At 44.0% G+C, this 22,255-nt stretch overlaps 1 protein-coding gene across 2 annotated transcripts in view; it reads left to right on the top strand.

Annotated features, from left to right (window-relative positions):
- The window catches only part of LOC118223498 (transmembrane protein 131-like), a 66,038-nt gene that overhangs the window by 18,624 nt on the left and 25,159 nt on the right, over positions 1-22,255 (top strand). The window contains exons 4-15 of one of the 2 annotated variants that reach the window (XM_035410124.1): positions 7,547-7,615; positions 15,023-15,146; positions 16,242-16,358; positions 16,510-16,632; positions 17,149-17,229; positions 17,659-17,809; positions 17,986-18,042; positions 18,203-18,264; positions 18,368-18,479; positions 19,518-19,626; positions 20,507-20,660; positions 21,249-21,419. In XM_035410124.1, the coding sequence (XP_035266015.1) occupies positions 7,547-7,615; positions 15,023-15,146; positions 16,242-16,358; positions 16,510-16,632; positions 17,149-17,229; positions 17,659-17,809; positions 17,986-18,042; positions 18,203-18,264; positions 18,368-18,479; positions 19,518-19,626; positions 20,507-20,660; positions 21,249-21,419 (1,330 nt within the window). Of the gene's footprint in view, positions 1-7,544; positions 7,616-15,022; positions 15,147-16,241; positions 16,359-16,509; positions 16,633-17,148; positions 17,230-17,658; positions 17,810-17,985; positions 18,043-18,202; positions 18,265-18,367; positions 18,480-19,517; positions 19,627-20,506; positions 20,661-21,248; positions 21,420-22,255 lie in introns of both variants that reach the window. The other variant, XM_035410125.1, reaches the window with a different exon arrangement.

The following is a 22,255-nucleotide window of genomic DNA, read 5'->3' as shown; positions in this document are numbered from 1 at the left end:
TGCTACTGCTACACACTGTGAGCAAGGGCAGGACCTCTGTTCTGATTTGCTGATACGGCTTTTGAAGCCGTCATTCAGGACCTGGGGTGGAATGGGGTCATTTTGCATAATATTGTAATCACGCGCCCTCAGTACAGCTTTCTTCCTTGTATGTCAGCTGTTGGAAATGAGATGGGAGTGTGTGACCATTGGAGACTGCAGCACTGTAGAATCTCTGTGCTGCTCGATGAGCTCTCCCCACCCCTCTGTGTCTGGCCTGGCCTTTCATTCAGGCCTTTAGTCATGTACACCTGACCCACCTTTAAGTGCTGTCTACTACCACTGTAACAACATTTCTTTCTGAGCAACTTTAATTATCGCTGTAGTTATTGTACTTCTACTACTACAGATACTTTTATTGTGTTATTAATAATTCAGCGACAACTGCTGCTATTACTAGAACTACCTACTAGTTCTTTTTCTTCTTCTTCTTCCTCTTCTTACTTCTTCTTCCCAATTCTTCTTCGTCTTTTTCTTCTTCTTTCCTACTGCTACTGCTTCTTCCGAGTACTACTACTACTTCTTTGCACTTACCGCTAACTAGTGGTAATGTCTGAATGTGCTAAAGGCCATTGTAATATTTCATTAAGTGGAGTCTTGTATAGGGCTGTTATAAGGTACTGTTCTTGTGTGTAAATGTTGAATCTGGACTGCACCAGTGCCAAATCTGGCCAGCAGCCCTGTTGCGGGACTGTGCGCGGTTAGCCGTAGCGTAACCCTGGGATGGGACGGTCTCAGTCAAGCGGGATTATCGTGTCTCATCGGGTCCCATCGTGTACCGCCGAACCCCGCTGGCAGATCGACTGTCTGAGGATCCATCCGTTAAGCTGCTCGCAAACCGCCTTCTTCCAAGTCACGTCTTCCAGCCTAACTCACGCACCGCGCTGCAATGAGAAGCACAGGCTGACATCATGCTTCAGAGGAGAGCGCACGCTTGTCTGCGCTCTCAATCGCTAGCAGAGGTTGCAGCTGTGAGCGCTAATAAATGCAACTGGACATTGCCAAGTGGGGACAAAAAAGGCGGGGGCGGGGGGGCGGAGTACGTGCGTGAAAATAAGAAAATAAGCGGCTTGTTGAGTTTTTATGTAAGTTCTCTCTCTATTGGAATGTGCAACCCCTGCTTGGAAGAAGGTGCTGCATGGAATGCTCCGGGCCGTCTCCGTGGACTCGCCCTGCATCCAGACAGCTAGGGTAGCGTTTTACGACCCGGCAGAACGTGTGCTGGGCGGTAAAGCAGCGGAGGCCAGATACCGTTTACTGTAACGCCCTTTAAAATGTGTAATGCAGCGGCTCTCTCGTGGTTTTTTTTTTTACGTTGACCTGTAAGTGCATTATCTCTGCCGCGCGAGGGTCTGTGTCGAGTTAGCAGCGGTGTAACGAGCGCGTCGGTATAAAGTCGCTCTTTAGTCAATGTTTGACTCGAGCTGAAAATGTTAAATAAGGATCAATGTCCACGTAAATGAGCGTGCATTCCTATCGAGAGTTTCAGATAAGACCGCTGGCGCATCTAGCGTCCAGCAGAAGCTAAGAAGCACTCGAAACATCCCCCCCCCCACCTCACCTCACCATGTGTGAGGTGGTTTTTGGAAGGTGGAGTGGCTTGTGCATGATGTAACTATTTTGTTGGATAGAGTGCCTTGGGGATGTGGTGTGCAATAATGGCACATAGCGGAAGCTCAGATTTTGTGGAATATTTTAAGAATGTTATTCAATTTTCTTTTTTTTTTGTGCGCTGTGTTCTATATTTGAACACAACCATGGCAAAGGCACCAGCGGTACAATTCCTCCTTTTGTTTCATTGTTGAAATGTTTTTGGGAAACAGTGCTCAGGGTCATAGCAACAAAAAAAAAAGAAGAAGTGTTCTTTCGTTTTATCGGGGGGAAAAAACCGATCCTACACGCCCGCTGGCACTGTCCAACCTCTCTGGCACGTCTCTTCACTGACTTTTGTTAAGAGGTTCAAAGTGCCCTGTAGGACAGTCAGAGTCGTGTAATGATGTGTTCATATTGGCACTCACTCACAAGGCTAGTTGCAGCCATGTTCAGTGAGTAGCTGAGCAGTAATGGGATTATTCAGTCTTGACTGCAAGAGGACATACTTATTAAACAATCACACACAGTTATTGGTAGGATTATGGTTAAGTCGATTCTTCTGGTAGATCTTTCTCCTTTGTTATCACCCATTCTTTGGGTTTATCTAAACTTGATAAACCTTCTCATGCCCGGCCCATACGAAGTGCCCTGTCTGTTGATCTGTCTGGCGCAGCAAAGTGAAAACAAACCAGGGCGCGTTTCTTTCATCGGTCTTCCGCTGTCCGTCTCCCACCTGACGATTAGGCATGTTGGTTCAGCCCTGTGGGGAAATCCATCCGAAATGGCGCGTTTGTTTGACCGCTGAGAGCGACCGCGGCTGAAAGCCGGTGTTAATTCGGTTTGGGAGGACGGTGCGAGCGGATGCGGTCCAGGGTATGTGGCTCGTGCTGTTTCTGTCCTGCTGCCGGCGACACAGCTCCTATTTTCCGGTCATACTTGTGGCATTCCCTGAGGGTAAATGACCAGAGTGACTGTGTTTATTTTGGAAAGAGGCCTTCTTTTCCTTTCAGTAATTAGGAGGCTGGAAGGCTGGGCCTGACTGTCTGGCAGGTCAGAGCCTGTGTGATTTATTTCCCCGAAGGTCAGCGTGACATGTGTAGCGCCTGCCGCTGCCCTGTGCCTCAGCGTTTCCCTGTGCCTCAGCGCTGTGTGCTGCTGCTGTCCGCTTGCCTAGCAGGTTATACTGAGAGGCACAGCGATAAGCTGCTGCCCAGACTCTTGTACCCCTCTAATGACTGCAGTTTCAAGTGCTGAATAAGCTATGTACATGCACACACACACACGCATCGCCAAAGCACGCACACACACACACACACACACACACACACACACACACAAATGTACATTGTAATATATACGTACACGCATGGACACACACACACACACACGTGCATCACCGAAGCACGCACTCACACACACACACAAATGTACATTGGTAATACGTACATTGCACACATGGACGCATGCACACACACACACACACACACACACACGTGCATCGTCAAAGCATGCACACACACATACACACACACACACGTACATACATGCACACACACACACAGACACCCAAATGTACACACGCACAAAACACAGGGTCAATGGACTTTCCCAGTCAACTTTGTCATACATGTATGGAGGTAATGAAAGTAATAATCATTTTAAGAAAGACTGAAAGACTGTGTACTGATTTGTCACTCTTTTCATATTTTTGTTTCATTTTAGCTGCCACTCAGTGTTTTACCTCTTCACATATTGAAATATAGCCTAAGTTCTACAAATCTCTGTGCTATCTTTTTTGACTGTAGTGCAATTGAAGCACCATTAACTATTGTTTTATTGGCATATAAGTGTAAACCCTTGGAGGGTGGATGCTGTTTTTATGTGTGAGTTTTGTGAAATTGTTTCACAATCTGGAAAGCCACATTTTGTGCCATGATCCTTGCTCTGCTATTCAGTATTGCACACTACTGTATACTGCATACTATGAAACTCATGAACATTAGTTAGGGCAAAGTGCATTGCATTCTGAATATTCAAGTCTTGAACACACTTATTTGTGCTAGTTTAGCCTTTTCATTTTGTGTTTTTTTTCCTCGAAATTATTGGCGGATTACTTTTTTGATGCGGCAGTCTTGTGGCTAAAATCCACAGTTGGGTAATCCGGCTGATAAACGGTCCATTCATCTTCGTTCCCATTTTAAACGCTCTGCTGAATGGGTCAGTTAAATGGATAAATGAATAACAAGATGACCTCATTGTCGGTGATAATGAACAGGGTTAGCATCTGCTGTGATTAATGAGGTTGAACCCCCACCCCCCCCCCCCCCCCCCCCCCTTTCCCTTTTCTGTGCCTCAGTGAGTCCCGACACCTGTGATGCCTGGGCCGCATCCTGGCATCTGTCTGCAGTCAGCCATGTTGTTCAAACACCCTTATCAACCGAGCAGTCAAAACGCCTTGTGCAGATGTTTGTTGACCCAGCACATTTGTGTCCTGATTGTTTACATATTAAGAACTGGGTCATGCGCAGGCCTGTAACTGAGCCAAAATGCTGCATGTGTGTGTGTGTGTGCGCGCGTGTGTGCGGGTTCATGTGTGGGCGGGCATGCGGGCATGTGCATGTGTGTGGTAAAGAGATTAATCTGAGCTGTGGGACTGACCCTGCTGTACACAAATTTGGAATTGTGCTCCGTCTCACTGGGGCTTGTGTTTGGCCCTCAACCTGAGAACGATGGAATTATTTCTACTTTAACAAGGAACCAGGATGAAGTTGATCATGAGGAGGAGGAGGAGGAGGAGGATGATGATGATGGGTGGTGGTGTATGAATCAGTGAATTTATTAGGCAATTAAAAACATTCTGCTTCATTTTATTCATACGATCCATTGTGGTCTTCAGTTTTGGCTGGAAAGGCAGGCAAGACCAGATTGTATTTTTATTTCCAGTTAGTGATGGATGGTGATGGCGATTATAATGGTGTCCTCTGTCCTCCTATCGCTTATAAAAGTGATAAATCTGAAGCCAAAACTGTCATCTCTTTGTGCTGGAGTTCTGTTTTTAACAGTGTTGCTCAATTCGGCTCTATTTTTAACACATTACTATGTGATTAGTCTGCTCTATCCTCTTTAGTACTGTTGCTGAAAACTGCTCTGTACTGTGTGTTTAACTGCGTTCCTGACTCATTCTGCCCCGTGCTGTGTGTTTAACTGTGTTCCTGACTCATTCTGCCCTGTGCTGTGTGTTTAACTGCATTCCTGACTCATTTTTCCCTGTGCTGTGTGTTTAACCGCGTTCCTGACTCATTCTGCCCTGTGCTGTGTGCTTAACTGCGTTCCTGACTCATTCTGCCCTGTGCTGTGTGTTTAACTGCGTTCCTGACTCATTCCGCTCTGTGCTGTGTTTATGCTGTGTTTTCAGAGCATCACATAATGCTGTTCTGTACCCTTTTTCAAAACGCTGCTGAACACCGTGCTATGCTGCATTTTCAGAGCAACACCTAATTCCGCTCTGTACTGGGGTTTCACAGCATTGCTTAACACCACTTCTGTTATTTACAGTGGTTTTTTAATGCTGTTCTGGGCTGCATATTTCAAAGCATCACCTAACGCTGCTCTGTGCTGTTTCTCACACCATCACGTAATGTCATTCTGTACTGATTTCCAAAACAATTCTTAAGGAAGCTCTTCAAATGGTACATGGACTGCATTTATATAGCACATTTTCCAGCAGCAACTGCACAAAGCACTTTACAATGAATGCCTCACATTCACCCATTGACACACACTCATACACCAATGGTGATCAAGGCAGCCATGCAAGGCGCAAACCAGCTCGTTGAGAGCAATGGGGGATTAGGTGTCTTGCCCAAGGACACTTTGATACACTCGGAAGACCCAGGATCGAACCGACAACCTTCCAGTTGTCAGACAACCACTCTACCCAGCGCTAATGTCGCCTCCTTCAAAGCATTGCCTAACCCCGCTCTGTGCTGTTCTTTATAGCATTGCCTAACCCCGCTCTGTGCTGTTCTTCAAAGCATTGCCTAACCACACTCTGTGCTGTTCTTTATAGCATTGCCTAACCCCGCTCTGTGCTGTTCTTCAAAGCATTGCCTAACCACACTCTGTGCTGTTCTTCAAAGCATTGCCTAACCCCACTCTGTGCTGTTCTTCAAAGCATTGCCTAACCACACTCTGTGCTGTTCTTCAAAGCATTGCCTAACCCCACTCTGTACTGGGCCTTTTCTGGGGATTGTCTAACACTGCTGTATACTGTTTTACAGAGCATTGCTAAACAGCATTGTATGCTGTGTTTAACTGCATTTCCTAATGCTGTTCTGTATTTTTGGAAGCATAACCTAACGCTGCTCTGTGTTGTGTTCTTCATAGCTTCCCCTAACATGCTCTGCGTTATGTTCTTCATAGCTTCCCCTAACACGCTCTGCGTTATGTTCTTCATAGCTTCCCCTAACACGCTCTGCGTTATGTTCTTCATAGCTTCCCCTAACACGCTCTGCGTTATGTTCTTCATAGCTTCCCCTAACGCCGCTCTGTGCTGTTTGTAACAGCACTGCCTAACGCCGCTCTGCGTTGTGTTCTTCATAGCTTCCCCTAACGTGCTCTGTGCTGTTTTTAACAGCATTGCCTAACGCTGCTCTGTGCTGTGTCTCACAGTATTGCCCAATGCCGTTCAGCTAGCACACCTGCCGTACGGTCAGCTGATTCACCAGCGCTTAGGCAAGCCATCTCGAGTTCCTGGACTCTCCTCACACCCCAGCGATGTTGTCACGGCAATGGCTGACCTCATGAGAGAGCCACCAAATGCAGCCAGTGTAGCAAAAAATATGTTTGTGGCTTGGCACTTATGCTTTTATCAAGTTCTTTTTTCTTATTCTTCTTTTTCTGTGCAGAAATTATTATAGGAGGATTTTATGAAATAGAGAATATTAGTCGTCCCCTAGAGCTCTCAGTACATCAGAGTTAAAGTCAAAGCGAAGCTAATTTCATAAAAAAATATTTATTAGCTCTATCTTTGTGGGTAATACCTCTTATTTATTTATTTATTTATTGGTCCATTTCCGGATTAGGACAGGTGTGTGAGTGGTGTTCCAGAAGGGGGCGTGTCCTTTCCCTTTTATGGTGAATGCTGCCGCTCTTTGTTCTGTGTTCTCCTCAGGGAATCTTGACTCATATTCAGCAATTGTTCTGAGTGCCTTTCTGCCGTGGGTCTCTGTAACCTGCCACTCAGACTAGGACGTGATGTATGATACTGTAACAATACCTCGCCAACACTCAGAATTACACTTGTACATTCACAAACTGTGCTAAATGCACAGTTTACGTAGCAACATGCGTTTGCTGATAACAGTGTCTTCGCACCATTGTCAGAGATTGGGTCATATTTGCTTGTGTTCTTTTTTGTGTGAGATCCATTTGATAAATGGTTACCGTTGGTTACCACTGTCTCATCTGTATATTGAATTAAGTGGGAAGTTCATCTCTCGATTTATTAAAACACGTGAGACTGTCACCAGGCAGGTCTAGTGAGTTCCTGCTACTGGCCCTTTCGAGCTCATACCTGTGATCGCCACTTGCGCACACACCCACTCATGCACACACGCACATTCGCATGCAAACGCACACACACACACACACACACACACACACACAATCCCACATGCATGCACACACACGCCTGACCTACATACAGATTCACAAGTATATCTTCATGCGCATACACACGCCTATGGTGTGGTTTCAGCCACACCGTAACCACCACGTATAGACGGACACGTGTCAATTTCTATATGCGTCACACAAAAGCATACACACAAAGCGCAAGTGCACTAGCATGCCAATGCTGTGTCTGTGGCAGTGTGTGGAAATGCATCTGAAGAGTCTTTTCTCTCTTTCACAGCTCGTCCTTCCACCGGGGGAACTTCAGGCCCATGCGCTTTGAGCCGCCCATGTTGGACTTCCATGAGCAGTGAGTTCCCTTCAACCCAACCCGTCCTTTCACCCTTCCGTGCTGTGATTGGACACTTTGTTTTTGGTGCCCTCCTCTACCACCCCTCATAGGTTGCCATTATTATGATACAATCCTTGAACCTTGAGCTTCTATGTGATTCTCTCCTATTTTATAAGGTTCCTCCGCCTTGTCATGGAGTGATTGGTCACTGCTTCAGATAGTTCTCCCAACTTGTCACTCAATGATTGGTTACTGATTTGCATGGTTATCTCTCCCTGTTTTGCAGTGATTGGGCACTCTTTAAATTGTCTCATTCTGTTTCTTCAGTGGTTAGTCGCCATTTTAAATGGCTCTCTCTTTACCATTCACTGATTAGTTACTGCTTTTAAGGTTTCCATCTCTGCAGTGCAGTGTTTGGTGGAAGTATTTTTGTGTCACAGCCGTTCATTGTGCCTGCCAATGTCACTGCTAGTGCGGCTGACATTACTGTTGTGAACTTACTGTGCTAAAGCTTTGAATACAGTTAATTAGTTCTTTGCTAGGACTAAGTAATGTATTATAACTGTATTATTTAATTAATGAGTTTATTACCTATGGTTTCTAGTTAAAATTAAGTGCTTGGTTAAAAAAATATGTTAAAGGCTATGATGCTTTGGGTTACCGTGGATTGTCTGTCTGTTTGAGGTGACATCACCAGCTGGAATAATAATGACTTGTCACCATGATGTCAGAACCATGAGAAAAAGGCAGGCTGATCTGGGCCACACTGGGCGGGCATGTTGTCTGTGACATCTACTGCAAGAATGTGGCAAGACAAAATGTGCAAATGTGGCTTAGCCTAACGCACTGCTTTTAGACCTGCCCTTCAAAAAAGTTGGAACTGGAGTTTGAAGGCAAGTTCTCAGACGGCGTCCTTGCACACGTCGGATGTTGGAGGCCCATAAACAATGCAGTAATTAGGTCTCTTACAGGCCATGCAACAGGTCCCATCTCACACCAGGGCAGACATGTCGTATGCCTCCACTCTCCCCCGAGAATAAAACACTGGAGCGCTTCAGAGCATGAGGCTCGTTCACCTCTCTGGAAGATTCAAGTACCTGTGTTTTGTGTTCTGCGCGAGTTTTGTCTTTGATATGTTATAGGGTAAGGCTATTCAGCCAGTGGCCCAAAGGCTAAATATGTAGTCTAAGCATGCTTAGACTGGCTTTTGAGAAGAAGTTTTCAGATTAAAAGTTTAAAAAAAAAGAGAGAACTGTGACTATCTCTGAGCCTGCATGCAGTGTCTGCGTACTTCCTCGCAGTGGCAGAATAACAAGTAATAGCTATGCATATCAAATGTCTTATTCATTCAATGTTTATAAACGATAAGCGCATTGGAATTGTTTGGCATTGGCACGCATACTATTTTTGAAAAGAATCTGGCCCCCAGGGAGAAGTAGCTGAACGTTGTTCTCGGAGAACAGGCCTTGGCTTATGTGCCAAGCCCGTGCATTTGCATGCTTGTGGTTACCAGAAAGTTCCTGAATTGGTTTTTTTGGGAGGGAAGCATACACTGTAAGGAAGTGTGCTTATTTATTTATTTATTTTATTTTTTTAAGGCGAACCAGATGCTGCCTTGTTTGTGTGTTTATGGGAATGGAACGAAGCATCTCTTCTATTTGTGTGAGGCATCCTGTTAGTGGTATTTTTTATATTTTGGCTAGTGGCTGTCTTTGATTAGGGATTTAGCAGCATAAGAGTGAGGGTGTGGTTTGTAATGTTATCAAAGTCACTACCTTGGTAAAGTTAAGCCTCATTGGGATTTGTAACTGGTGACGTGAGAAGAGCGGTAACTGCAACAGTACAGGGTCGTTGTATATAATATTCAATACATATCTTTATTAAATATGAAATTAGAAAAAATAATTCGTTATCTGTTGAATATTGAACAGGTTTTAAATCAGCTGTTTCCTTCATTAAAATGTAAATGCCATGGCAACGGACAGTCATAGCGAGTACTGTCTTGTCATCATCGGCACAAGCCTCAGGTCTTTTTGTTGTATTATGTTGCATTACTTCGGGGAGTCTGCCTTGCCTCGTGAGATGAAAGATTTCACCGAAAAGGTGGAATATGGGCTTTCTTCCATTTAACAAGAGAAGCCCATTCTGTTATTCAGATCTTAACTGACCTGTCAGGTAAAATAAAGGTTAAGTAAACTCAAAAATAAATAAATAGCTGTTACATAACATGAAACCATCTGTTTTTGCTTGCAGCTGTTCACAGACAGCTCCGTCCTGATATGAAGGCTTAGTCTTTGTGAAACGCGTGGGTATACATTTCCTGATTCTCAGAATAAAATACACTGGGGGCGGGGGTACAAAGAAAGATGTCGAGGGCATGCCCAGATCTCCCTAGAGTTTCATAAGACCGTCTGTTAAATGGTAGTAGTACGCATTTGTTTATGGCTCTGTGTGTGTGATTTAAAACCCATGCTTTTAACTTGATTGTGTAAATGCTCTCATTAAGGGTTTTGTTTTAAACTAACTAATTGGACGAGTTGGATTGACATTGATGTAACTGATGTAGGCCTATTCTTTATTGATATTCCACTGGTTATACAACCTCTGCATTGTGTTGTGTCATACAGTATTTTGCTCAGTAGGCTACATTTGCGTAAAGCTTTTGACAACTAGATGCTGTCCATTAGCCCAGTTTGTTAAAATAAATAAAAATTAAGATGCCTGTGAGAATACATTTTCAATGGGGCTGCTGGATCAATAATGTGTATTATACAAATAATAATACATAATAGACCTAGGCTACTTCACAAGCGCATACACATTGTAATTGCCTTATCTTATCTGTCAGTTTTTTGATGCAAAACTGCATAATATGATCTGATCATCGACTGGTTGCTCTCTGATTACCGACTAATCATTTATTTAACCATTTGATAGGATACCACTGTAGCATGTCCGCGACTGATAATTGATTAATCAAATAATTGTTCACATCTCCACTAGAGAGCCACGCGCACAGCCCAAGCAGTTATTGCAGATGCTTGCAACTTCCTCCCCAGCGTGACTCAAAGTGGTAGCAAATATTAAATATCCCCTCAGTCATAGGCAGCTCATTCAGTCCAACTTCAGCTAAGTCTATAAAAGTGCTAACCCAGCCGCTAAATGGGAACAGTATTATGGATTAATTTATTTCCGTGTACATCTTTGCCTTTTCCCTGCTGTTTTCCCTGCCTGTAAATGTGCCATTTTCATCTCCTTGAGTGTCCAGCTACGTCCTGTTACCTAAAAGCACCTAGAAAACAACCCCTTGGGCTTTATGTTTTATCCGTAATGGCTTCAAATGTATGCCTGCCTTCCATTAGAGCAGTTTTATGGCCACTTTTAATTATAAAATAAATTGAATCTAATCTAAGCTCCTTGCACACACAACTCACAACTACCAATTGAACCCCCGCCCCAGTGTAAGAAATCTCCCTGTGGACTTGAGAGGCGTGCTTTTGGTTTCTAGAACGGTGATAAAGACAGGGTTCGGTTGTCTCCCCCATAAATCTCTGGAGGTAATCTGCTACTGATATGCCGCGCGGTGTTGGGTGTCATCTCCTAGCCCGAGGCTGTGAGATCAGGTGATCATCGGATGAGCGCAGGAAGGTGTGTTTTTTTCCGTCCCGCGGTTGTCTCTGCCTCATTTGCCTGCTATCAGGCTGATGCACCTCCCTGCCAAGATAAACGGGCCACGGACTCTGCTGGCAGGAGCAGCCAAATGGAAAAAAACTCTGGAAAACCTTGATTGCGTTTCTGTCATAGTTTGTTTTTTTAAGATACAAAAACTTGTGAATTATAAATTAATAAGTTGGGAGTCTTTTTTGTGGGGGGGGGGGGGGGGGGGGGGAGAATTAATTCACTGAAATGAACATTTGGAATGTAAACATGGGGTTAATTGTGTGCTAGTTTTGTACTGCCTGCTTTAGCCTGTGTGACTCTGATGCATAGATGCAGATCAGTAGCAAAAGCTGTATCTAAGAACCACATGCTTTATCTGTACACATAACTGTAACCCAAAAAAACAGACTAGACAAGACTGCAGTTGTGGTTCAGTTTTCCCTGGCATGATGCATAAGAACACTCACAGATAGACTGCAATGCCTTTGTGGTTACATAACACTGCTTTGGCTCCCTACTTTAAGTCTGCACTGCTCAATATCCCTACACTAGTGTTGGTTAAGTCAACACTGCTCCAATCCCTTACACTGGAGTTAAGTCAACACTGCTCCAGTCCCCTACACTGGGGTTGTTTAAGTCAAAACTGCTCAATATCCCTACACTAGTGTTGGTTAAGTCAACACTGCTCCAATCCCCTACACTGGAGTTGTTTAAGTCAAAACTGCTCAATATCCCTACACTAGTGTTGGTTAAGTCAACACTGCTCCAATCCCTTACACTGGAGTTAAGTCAACACTGCTCCAGTCCCCTACACTGGGGTTGTTTAAGTCAAAACTGCTCAATATCCCTACACTAGTGTTGGTTAAGTCAACACTGCTCCAATCCCCTACACTGGAGTTAAGTCAACACTGCTCCAATCCCCTACACTGGAGTTGTTTAAGTCAAAACTGCTCAATATCCCTACACTAGTGTTGGTTAAGTCAACACTGCTCCAATCCCCTACACTGGAGTTGTTTAAGTCAAAACTGCTCAATATCCCTACACTAGTGTTGGTTAAGTCAACACTGCTCCAATCCCTTACACTGGAGTTAAGTCAACACTGCTCCAGTCCCCTACACTGGAGTTGTTTAAGTCAACGCTGCTCAATATCCCTACACTAGCGTTGGTTAAGTCAACACTGCTCCAATCCCCTACACTGGAGTTAAGTCAACACTGCTCCAGTCCCCTACACTGGAGTTGTTTAAGTCAAAACTGCTCAATATCCCTACACTAGTGTTGGTTAAGTCAACACTGCTCAGTATCCCTACACTGGAGTTGGTTAAGTCAACGCTGCTCAATATCCCTACACTAGCGTTGGTTAAGTCAACACTGCTCAGTATCCCTACACTGGAGTTGGTTAAGTCAACGCTGCTCAATATCCCTACACTAGCGTTGGTTAAGTCAACACTGCTCAATATCCCTACACTAGCGTTGGTTAAGTCAACACTGCTCCAGCAGCATACACTAGTTACTTAAGTCAACACCACGGCCAATTGACAAATTAGAGGGTTCACGGAGGCCGCGGTTTCCCTGTGCCAAACGGCGGGTCAGGTTTCTCCTCACGACGCGGCGGTTTGAAACCATAGATGTCTCGGGGGGATGGATAGAGAGAGCCTCAGCGGTGGGCTTCCTAGATCCTGTAACTGCTCTTAGTGCGGTCAAGCTGCATTATGAGGAACCACAGACAGTTTGGGTTCCTGCTTCCTGTGAGTGAAGCTCAGTCTGATCATGAAGCATAGAGCATAAAAAAAACTGTGAAATAAAAGCTTAATTTTTTTTAAATAATCGTATTTAACACAAATAACCAAAGAAAACAAATACTATGATTTGATTCTGATTTAGTATAAGCCATTTTAAATATTGCCATTGGTCTTCAGAGATCATATTGCTGCATATTCGTTGGGGAGGTTTACTTTTTAACCAGTCAGGGGTGTGTCTGTTGAGTGAACTGCTAATCATAAGTGGATATCTATTTCAGAACAGAATTTGCATGTTTAATATAAGGAAAAAAGGGATCGCGTATGTGGCTTGGAGGTAAATGTGGTAATATCCAATATACCCCCGCCTGAATGAAAACGTAGTAGGCTACGTCTTAATGAGCCGCATCTCATATGTTTACTGAAGTAATCGGCCTCTGATAAGCTGCCACTCTTTTCTTAGAACATTCATGCAGTCTGTCCTTTCACAGTTTCACAATGGTACCAGTAATTCCATTCAAACGTGACCTTAAAGCGATAGGAAGTTAACTGCACCAGCAGCTGGGCGTCAGAAATTTTGCGGTGTTGCAATCCTGGCCCTAGTGACGAAGATAAGTGAGTTTTATGGCAGGAATTCAATTCATTTTATTTGCATTTTTGGCTGTCTGAAGTCACTGCCCTGTCCTGTACTCCACAATGACTCATTTCAAAATAACTGGAGTGCATCGCCTTGATTTTTTTTTGCTCTGTGTGCAGACTCTAGCTCTTGTTGCTAAGTGCAGTCAGTGTTACCCAAAGGCTCGTTTGCCATGGTCTTGCTAATCAAATCGGAGAAGAGAGCCATAATCCCATGCAAATTGCCCTACTACAGCCTCTGCTGAGACAGAGAGCTAGTCACACACACTGACACAGGTGCATGGTTGCTGTCCACCAGCAATAGATGTGTCTTTGGCTCTGTTTACACTTGTCTTTTTTATCTTTTAATGTGATGCACACATCCAATTTCTTGACAAATCTCATACATGACACATTGAGTTATTGTCCGGCTCATTTGATGATTGTCCGAAGACAATTGCGTCTGTGTACTGTTATGTGAATGCGCAGGGTCAGCATCTTTGTTGATAAGTTCACGACGGGAACTGGTCTATGTCTTTGATTGGTTCACATTGTAAAGCGCTTTTTTTGAAAACCAAAATTTGGGCTGAATCCCTGCCCCGGGTTTTACAATGCTGAATTTGAGGTCGTCTGGGTCATTCCAGCATGCGTTGTCTTTTGGCACCAAAATTCTCCTGATAAATGGTGTTCCATAATAAACGTGTTAGGCAGTTAGTCGTCAAGCCGGATGGAACATTGAGCGGTGCTAGGAGAAATGCAATCTTTGTCCAAATGCACTCAACCAGATGGCAATGCATTACAATTTGTGTGAACAGATGATATACGATAGCTATGTATCAGACATACAGAAATTATATTTTCCTCCTGTGTGGTATTTCAGTGTAAATGGGGCCTTGGTGTTAATGAGAAGTTCTGGAAATGTTGTTTTAAACCTGCTATCTTACTGCCCTTTCTGTTCATGTGTTAAAATAAATGGTTCTTTTTGAACCAGTATAAAGGCTGTATTTAGTTAGTTTTTTTTCGTTGCGTGTTCTTCAGTGTTCGTTAAACTATTGAGCTTTGCCAAATAGATGGCAATTTATGGTTAAAACAGCTATTGTAAAAGAGGTTTTAATCTCAATGTGACTTCCTAGTCAATTAAAGGTTTATATATATTTCACAACTTTGTCAATGTTGTAAAACATAAATCATAACACCCTTTGGCCCTGTCTCACCAGTGTATGGTGCTGAATTTCTCTCAACATCTCTTTCTATGATTGCTTCTGTTTAAGCATTACTGTTCCCTGAAATCTTTCAAAAGAAAAGTTACCAACTGCAGCCTACTGAATACTGATCATCATTAACATCACTTGTTTTTTTGGCAGCTTCTGACAATCTCAGTACTCATGACCTCTGTACATCTTATTTTTTGCAGGCCTGTTGGGATGCCAAAATTGGAGAAGGTTTACTTGCACAATCCTAGCTCAGAAGAAACTATCGTTTTATTATCAATATCAGCTGCAACAGCACATTTTCATGCATCTTTTTTTGAGAGTAGGGTAAGTATTCTCCTTCTCACCCACTCAATATGTGCCAAACCTGCACCATATACTCACGCAGTGTAAATTACGCGGAACTGTGTTTCAGAGAGTCTGTTAGACAGACGAATGGCTGACTTCCTGTTGCAGGTTTTAAATAGAACCAGTCAGCCTCCGCTTCAGTGTGTCTCTCTGTGTGGTTCTGTGGCTGTTTGATCTTTGTCATTTGATTTGGTTTGCTCTGCTTGTCTGCGGCAAGTCATCATGACAGGTGTGTCTGAGTAAGTGTCTGTAGATTCTAGATAAGATTCAGTCTGGGTTTGGCCCCACTGTTGTACTTCTGAGGGAAATATCAAAGATTATGTGAGTTTTATTGCCGTACAGAGAGTCAGACACCATGTTGCACTGTTTTTAATGAGATATTAATGTGAACATACCGTGTTTGTGACACTGCTGTCAGGTAATGGCTTTGCTAAGTACGCTCTTTGCAGTGCTCTGGACCAGGGTAGGCGTTCGCTATTGGGAGCGTAATAAATTAGACTGTATCGCACCTGTTCTCGACAACCCCATAAATCACCACTCCAGCGAACTCCTCGGAGAAAGTTTTAGGGGTTGAGATTATCCCTGGCTCACAAGTCAGTTATCGTTACGCCAACTAGAAAATTAAGCGTGTTTTTATTAATCTTCTGTGACATTTTAAGTTTTGGCAGTGCCGTTATGGATCAATGGGCGTTATTTAGAGTCATCTAAGGCCATCTGGCACCTAACTTTTTCCAAACAATCTGAGCTCTTCGTCTTTTGTATTGTGTTCTACATGCGCTCGGCCCAAGGTAGACGATGTACTGTTTTTCAGATTGAATAAGTGATTCCGGCCAGTCAGGGCGACCTGTGAAACTATAGTAGAGTTACAGTGCGGAAGATCCAGTGGGTCCCCGTGCTGCAGTTTACATTATGTAATCATTTGCGGAATTGTAGAAGGTCCTGTGGCCTATTTAGCCAGTAAATTAGCATGAGGAAGCACGCCTTTTAAACAAGCGGAGGCGTCTTGAATCCATTCGAAAAAAATTCTGTCTTTGTTTTTTTTTTTTAATTTTCACTCTCTTCCTCCCTCCTCAGATAATTCCTCCAGGGGGAAACACGTCGTTCGACGTCGTCTTTTTAGCCCGAGTAGTGGGGAACGTGGAAAACACTTTATTTATTAACACGTCGCACCATGGAGTATTTACATACCAGGTACGTACAAGAAAGGAAGGAGTCCATTGCACAGTCAGTGTGTGTGGAGAGATGTGGGAGGGGGGGAGGACCAGTCATTCGCATATCTCACGTGACCTCCTTACTGGGGGTGGTGGGCGGGGTTGTGTTTTTTTTCTTTTTTTTTTTTAAGGTGTTTGGCGTGGGAATCCCCAACCCCTACAGACTGCGGCCATTCATCGGGGCCCGGGTCCCCGTCAACAGCAGCTTTTCACCGCTCATAAACATCCACAACCCACACAGTGAGCCATTGCAGGTAACCAGCCATTCTTTTCCATTAGCCATGATTCACTTTCTCACTTTCTAATGTAATGCTCTTTGTGTTGCCCATTGCGTGACAGTGTGACATTGAGATGTTATTTAAGGTAAGGTGATGAGTTAATAGATGCATTGAGTTCACAGTGTAGGAAGGACCCAGAAAGATGACCTTGTGGAAGACTGGCTGCAGTCTGTATCTTGGAACGGAGCACCCTGGGAATAAAATCGCAAATGAATCATTAGTTCACTTCCTTTGCCGTGTTTAATACTTTCGTATCGCATGTGAACTCATGTTCATAGTTTGGTTTACATTGATCTGTCTGACTGTTTGGTGATAGTGAGCAGACTTGTACGTCGGCCTATAAACACAGGTATGAATCATTCACAAACTGGTCATCTGTGAAAATGTTATGAAAAGAAAGGGCTTTCATGCAAGAACGGCTTTGATATCCCTGTTGAGTTGATATTTGGGCCGTGTAAATTGGCCTGATGGGAAATGTGTTTTTTTCATCAGGTTGTGGAGATGTATGCCAGTGGAGGAGACCTGCACTTAGAGCTGCCCACGGGGCAGCAGGAAGGCACTAAACAGTTATGGGTGGGTGAGCCAGCGTTTCTCCAGCCCTGGCAATTTTCTAGCTCTTTCACACCGCTAGTTTCCATCTCGCATTCTTAGCCCAGCTTCAACCACTGGTCTGCCATCCCTAGGCACCCCTGGTGGGGAAGAAAGAGATGTCATTCTCAATGGGGTCACTCTATTTGTGGATTAATAAGGCATGAATGTAAAAAAAAAATTGCTAAAGAGTGATGTCATGTGTGGGCAACCACTGTATCAGGGACAAGTACAAGTGCAATGAAACTTGTGCATCGCCGGATTCCCAATAGGGTGTGACCTTAGGGGCAGAATCATTGGTGGGTATGCCTGTCACAGACTGATTCCTGTGACTCCTGTTTTCCCAGAGTTCTCTGCTCCTCTGTTCCTTTACTCCGGTTTGATTTCCCCCTTCTTCCCGCGCCCTGAATCCAGGAGATTCCGCCGTTCGAGACCAAAGGGGTGGTGAGGGCCAGCTTCTCCTCGCGGGACCCGGACAACCACACGGCCTTCATCCGGATCAAGACCAACGGCTCCAGCGAGGAGGAGTACATCATCCTGCCCGTGGAGGTGGAGGTCACGCCCGGTGAGTCGTCCTCCGCCCCAAAAACTCCGCCCTGCCCCGCCAAGCCTTACACCCCCCCCCCCCCCACCCCTCACCCACCTGTCCAGGCTTCGCCCCACACTCCAGCTTTGCCCCGCCACACTCATGTCACGGTCCCGCTAACCCTTATCCTTCTTTCTTTTCTTCTGTCATCCTAGCACCTGGGATATATTCTTCCATAGAGATGCTAGACTTTGGTACATTGAGATCACAAGGTAAACTGCCTGGAGTACTCTGTATTTAAAATGTTTAAAAAAATGCACAGATTTAATAATGAATTAATTTATGGTTAGTGTAGATGCTAGTATTATATATATTTTTTATTATTATAAGAGAGTTATTTAGAATTTTTTTTGTATGGCATTTATTTTACAGATCGACCAAAACAGTTGAATTTACACCTCCTAAATTCAGGAATAAAAGATGTACAAATAACAGTAAGCCCTGCCCAGTAAATTTTTTATTTATTTATTTATTTATTTATTTATTTATCTATCTCTTTTCTGCCATGGGCGAGCTAACTGGATTTTTGTTTTACAGAGTGTCCGGCCGACACCATCAAATGAAGCAGTCACGATAAACTTTAATAAGTCAGTCACCCTGAAAGCAGGAGGAAAAAAATATACCAAAGTTGCGACTATAAGCTTTGACGGTAAGTCCGGGAGTCATGGAGGGCATGCACCAGTGATCACCCCCCCCGCCCCCCAGGAGTAAATGGACTGCATTTATATAGCGCTTTTATCCAAAGCTCTTTACAATTGATGCCTCTCATTCGCCAGAGCAGTTAGGGGTTAGGTGTCTTGCTCAAGGACACTTCGACACGCCCAGAGCGGGGTTTGAACCGGCAACCCTTCGACTGCCAGACAATCGGTCTTACCTCCTGAGCTATGTCCTATGTCGGAGTAAAGTGGGGATCAATGGCAGCACATGCTTCAGAGGAGGAGGAGCTTCATTTTTCATATTTAATTCAAGGCGTATGTCATTTTTCTCACCATCATATGCACACATCGTCGTTGTTAACAGACAGACAGAACATTGCACAGAAATGTTGCGTCTTACCCTACCCAAGTACGTTATCTTTGCAAATGAACCAGTATCTGACGACTTTGAGCTGCAGTCTGTGCAGTGATGAATAAGCCCATAATAAACAGATGACTAATGGCTTTTTAAAGCTGTAGGTAGCCTGCTGTGACCAGAAGCGAAGTTGAGTAATGTAAATCGCCATAACGTCTGAAGATAATGACAAAAAACGGCTAGAAAAAGCAAATTTTCACCCAGGGCTAGCCCCCTAATGAACAGATGAATCAGTGGTTGCGGTTGCTGCGGTGTTCATGAGAAAAAAGTTTAGTTTATTTCCAGTAAATATCTGAACAGAGCACCCCACCGCCCCCACTGTCACCCCCGAACGGTTCTGTTCTGTGTCAGAAGGTATTAACCTGAGGATGAGGTGGTGCGTTCCAGTGTTTTATTTATGATGCTGTCCTGTGCTCATTCTTGTAGAAATCAACTATGGAAGTCCATGTCGATACCTTGGTTTTGCACCCTTTTTTTAAAAAAAGATTTGAATCCATGCAAAAGAGTTTCTGGTGCATGCGCCAGAATACTACCGGTGTGAGGAACAGCTGTGTCGTGTGAACCAAAAATTTGATTCATCTCCTATTTTTATTTTTTATTTTTTTCTTCAATCCAGCATCGAAAACCAGAAGACCAACTCAGTTTTCGGGTAAAATAACGGTAAAAGCGAAAGAGAAGAGCTACCCCAAACTGGAAATTCCCTACCAGGCTGACGTTTTAGAGGGGTAAGAGCTTCCGTTTGGTGGGAGAACATGTGCTGCCTCATTAACAATGGCTACAGTGACTGAACCTGTAACCATGACAACTCAACCATGAGTTTGAATGTCTTGAAGTACAAAGCCTGATGTGCCCTACACAATTCACGTTGTACCAGTTAAAAATTATGATTTTTATTTTATTTTTTACTGTTAAATTTTATGTCTAAGTGGTTATGTTTTATTGGATGTTTTGAGGCATTTCAAACATTCTGTGCTTAGGGACCTGTATGTTGAGTGATACGCAAGTGCACGTTTATTTAATTTGACGCTTGGTTACTCAGTTGAAATCCATTAGCAGATGGTCCGTTTACACGCTTCATCAACTATTCGCTGTGGTCTCAGTGCTGCGTACATGTACACTTGTTTTGAAGTGAATTAATTTAGGCTGCAGTCAACCTTTTTAATAGGGTTGCATTTATTTTGTTTAACCAGGTAGGTCAACTACAAACCCGGGCTTATTTGCAGTGATGAAATGAGGGCTATCGTGGACACAGTCCTTTGAAGGGGGATGACTGGGTTACTAGATAGTCAGTTTTCCATTTTTTATGTTCATCAGTTTTGACCATGGCTTTCAATTCCATACTTTTGAAGAAGTACCACAGCATATTTAACCCTTTAAGGTGTAAGATCACAAGTATGTGATTGCGATGTTCTTAACTGAACAGGTCACTGCTGGTAACCGAATGCAGTGGAGTTGTAGAACACTGACTTCGAATTTTGGGGAAAAAAAAAAAAACATTCCAAAATATCTACTCTTCAATGGGTTAATGATCACAGTGAGTCAGGACCTTGGGTTAAACTCACATCCAAGTTGCACTGAACTGACTTGAACCCGGTCTGGTTTCAGGTACCTGGGGTTTGACCACACAGCCACCTTGTTCTACATTAGAGACAGTCCCACGGACCCAGTGGAGAGGCCCATCTTACTGACCAACACCTTCAACTTTGCCATCCGCATCCACAATGTCTCCTTACCAGAGGATGCCAAGGTCATGTTCAAGGTGAGCGAAGCCAGAACCAGGCATCCTTACGCTGGCACTACAGAGAACTAATTTTATTTTGCACTGAGTAGCAAATCAGTAGCCCTTGCTGAGTATACATTTTGTACAATATTCTCTGCACCCCCCCCCCCTCCCTTCCTAAAAACATAAAAAGCTTACCAGCTGTGCAGTTCTCACAGTTTTTAGTCATAAAATTGCCACATCCATGAAAGTGGTTGACGTGGAAGCAAAATATCTGTCTACCAAGCCCCCTATGAGTAAGTAACTCCAGTCCTGCAGGGCTGCAGTGTCTACAGGTGTTCATGATTTCCTTATTCTGAGCAACTAGTTTAGGCTATAGAAACATGGTGTGTGGACTCCAGGCAAATAGTTATTTAAGTTAAGTGCTCAACATACGGACAGCCAACAGACCCTCTAGCCCGTCTGGCACCAGAGTTTGTAGTTCCTGTTTTGGCTTTTTGGTTCAACAGCATGTAGAGGGTTCTGGTTCTGTTGGACCCCAAAGCCATTTAGTAACTTTTTTATTGCTCCCTAGTAGCAGTCTTGCAGCGGAATAATGGGACCGGTTCTGCGTTTTCACCCCTCCAGATCCAGAACTTCAGCAGGCCGGTTCAGATCCCCCCGCACAAGTCCCGCTACGTTTTCTCCCTCCTCTTCCGCCCCGTCAGGCCCTCCACCCACATCGACAGCAACATCCTTCTCATCACCAACGCCTCCAAGTTCCACCTGCCCATCTGGGCCTACACTGGCTTCCTGGAGGTACAGCGGGCCACAGGCTTTGAATGCTCAATATAAATGAATGGCATAAAAATTAATTTTAACATTCCATTCAGGGCAGACCTGTCCCCCAGCTTACTGAGGATCTGGATCTGCCAGTATAGGGAACACCTATGGCTCAGTCAGGCTGGCCAAGTTGACCCAAAAGCTTGAGCAAGTTTCCGCCTATAATTTGAATCTTGTGCTGGTAGCCAGTGTGCTCGTCCAACATCGGGGCCCAGATGTGCCTACATCCCTGTAGTTCCCTCCCATACAACTTCTCCGTGGTATCAACGTCATACTCCTGTTGAAAGGTGGCCACCTACATGCGTGTTTTACTAACAAGCTACCTGTGATAACCGTTCCCTTAATCATGCCCCTTTACCCTTACTGCTCCAATGAGCACCAAGGGGATAATGTTACATAGACCTAAGGCACTGAGAAGGCGTGACTGAAGCCTGGAAGTGACTGTGGAAAAGCAATGAGGGCTAGCTCATATATTAGCGCTAGCGCCCGCCAATGCTAGCTCAGCAGGCATAGGCACGGCTTGTTCATTTTCATCCTTTGTCAATTGGCAGGGTATGCTAGTGTTGGCTAAAATTGTCTGGTATGCCCTCTGACTTGGTTATTGCAGATTTTTTAAGCAAAATTTTATTGGTGTTCATATGCAAAAAAAAAAAAATACAATGATTATATTTCACAAAGAGATATTGTTTCGGGCATAATTACAGTAAAATAAAAAACGTTAACGCACTTGAACACCACATCTTCAGTGAATAAAGAAACAGTAGCGATGCAAGCGCTAAATGACTTGACAATGCTGTTTTTGAGATGGCTGC

Source organism: Anguilla anguilla, chromosome 3, assembly GCF_013347855.1.
Source record: "Anguilla anguilla isolate fAngAng1 chromosome 3, fAngAng1.pri, whole genome shotgun sequence".
NCBI classification, from domain to species: Eukaryota; Metazoa; Chordata; class Actinopteri; order Anguilliformes; family Anguillidae; genus Anguilla; species Anguilla anguilla.
This window is presented reverse-complemented; position numbering and strand designations above follow the sequence as displayed.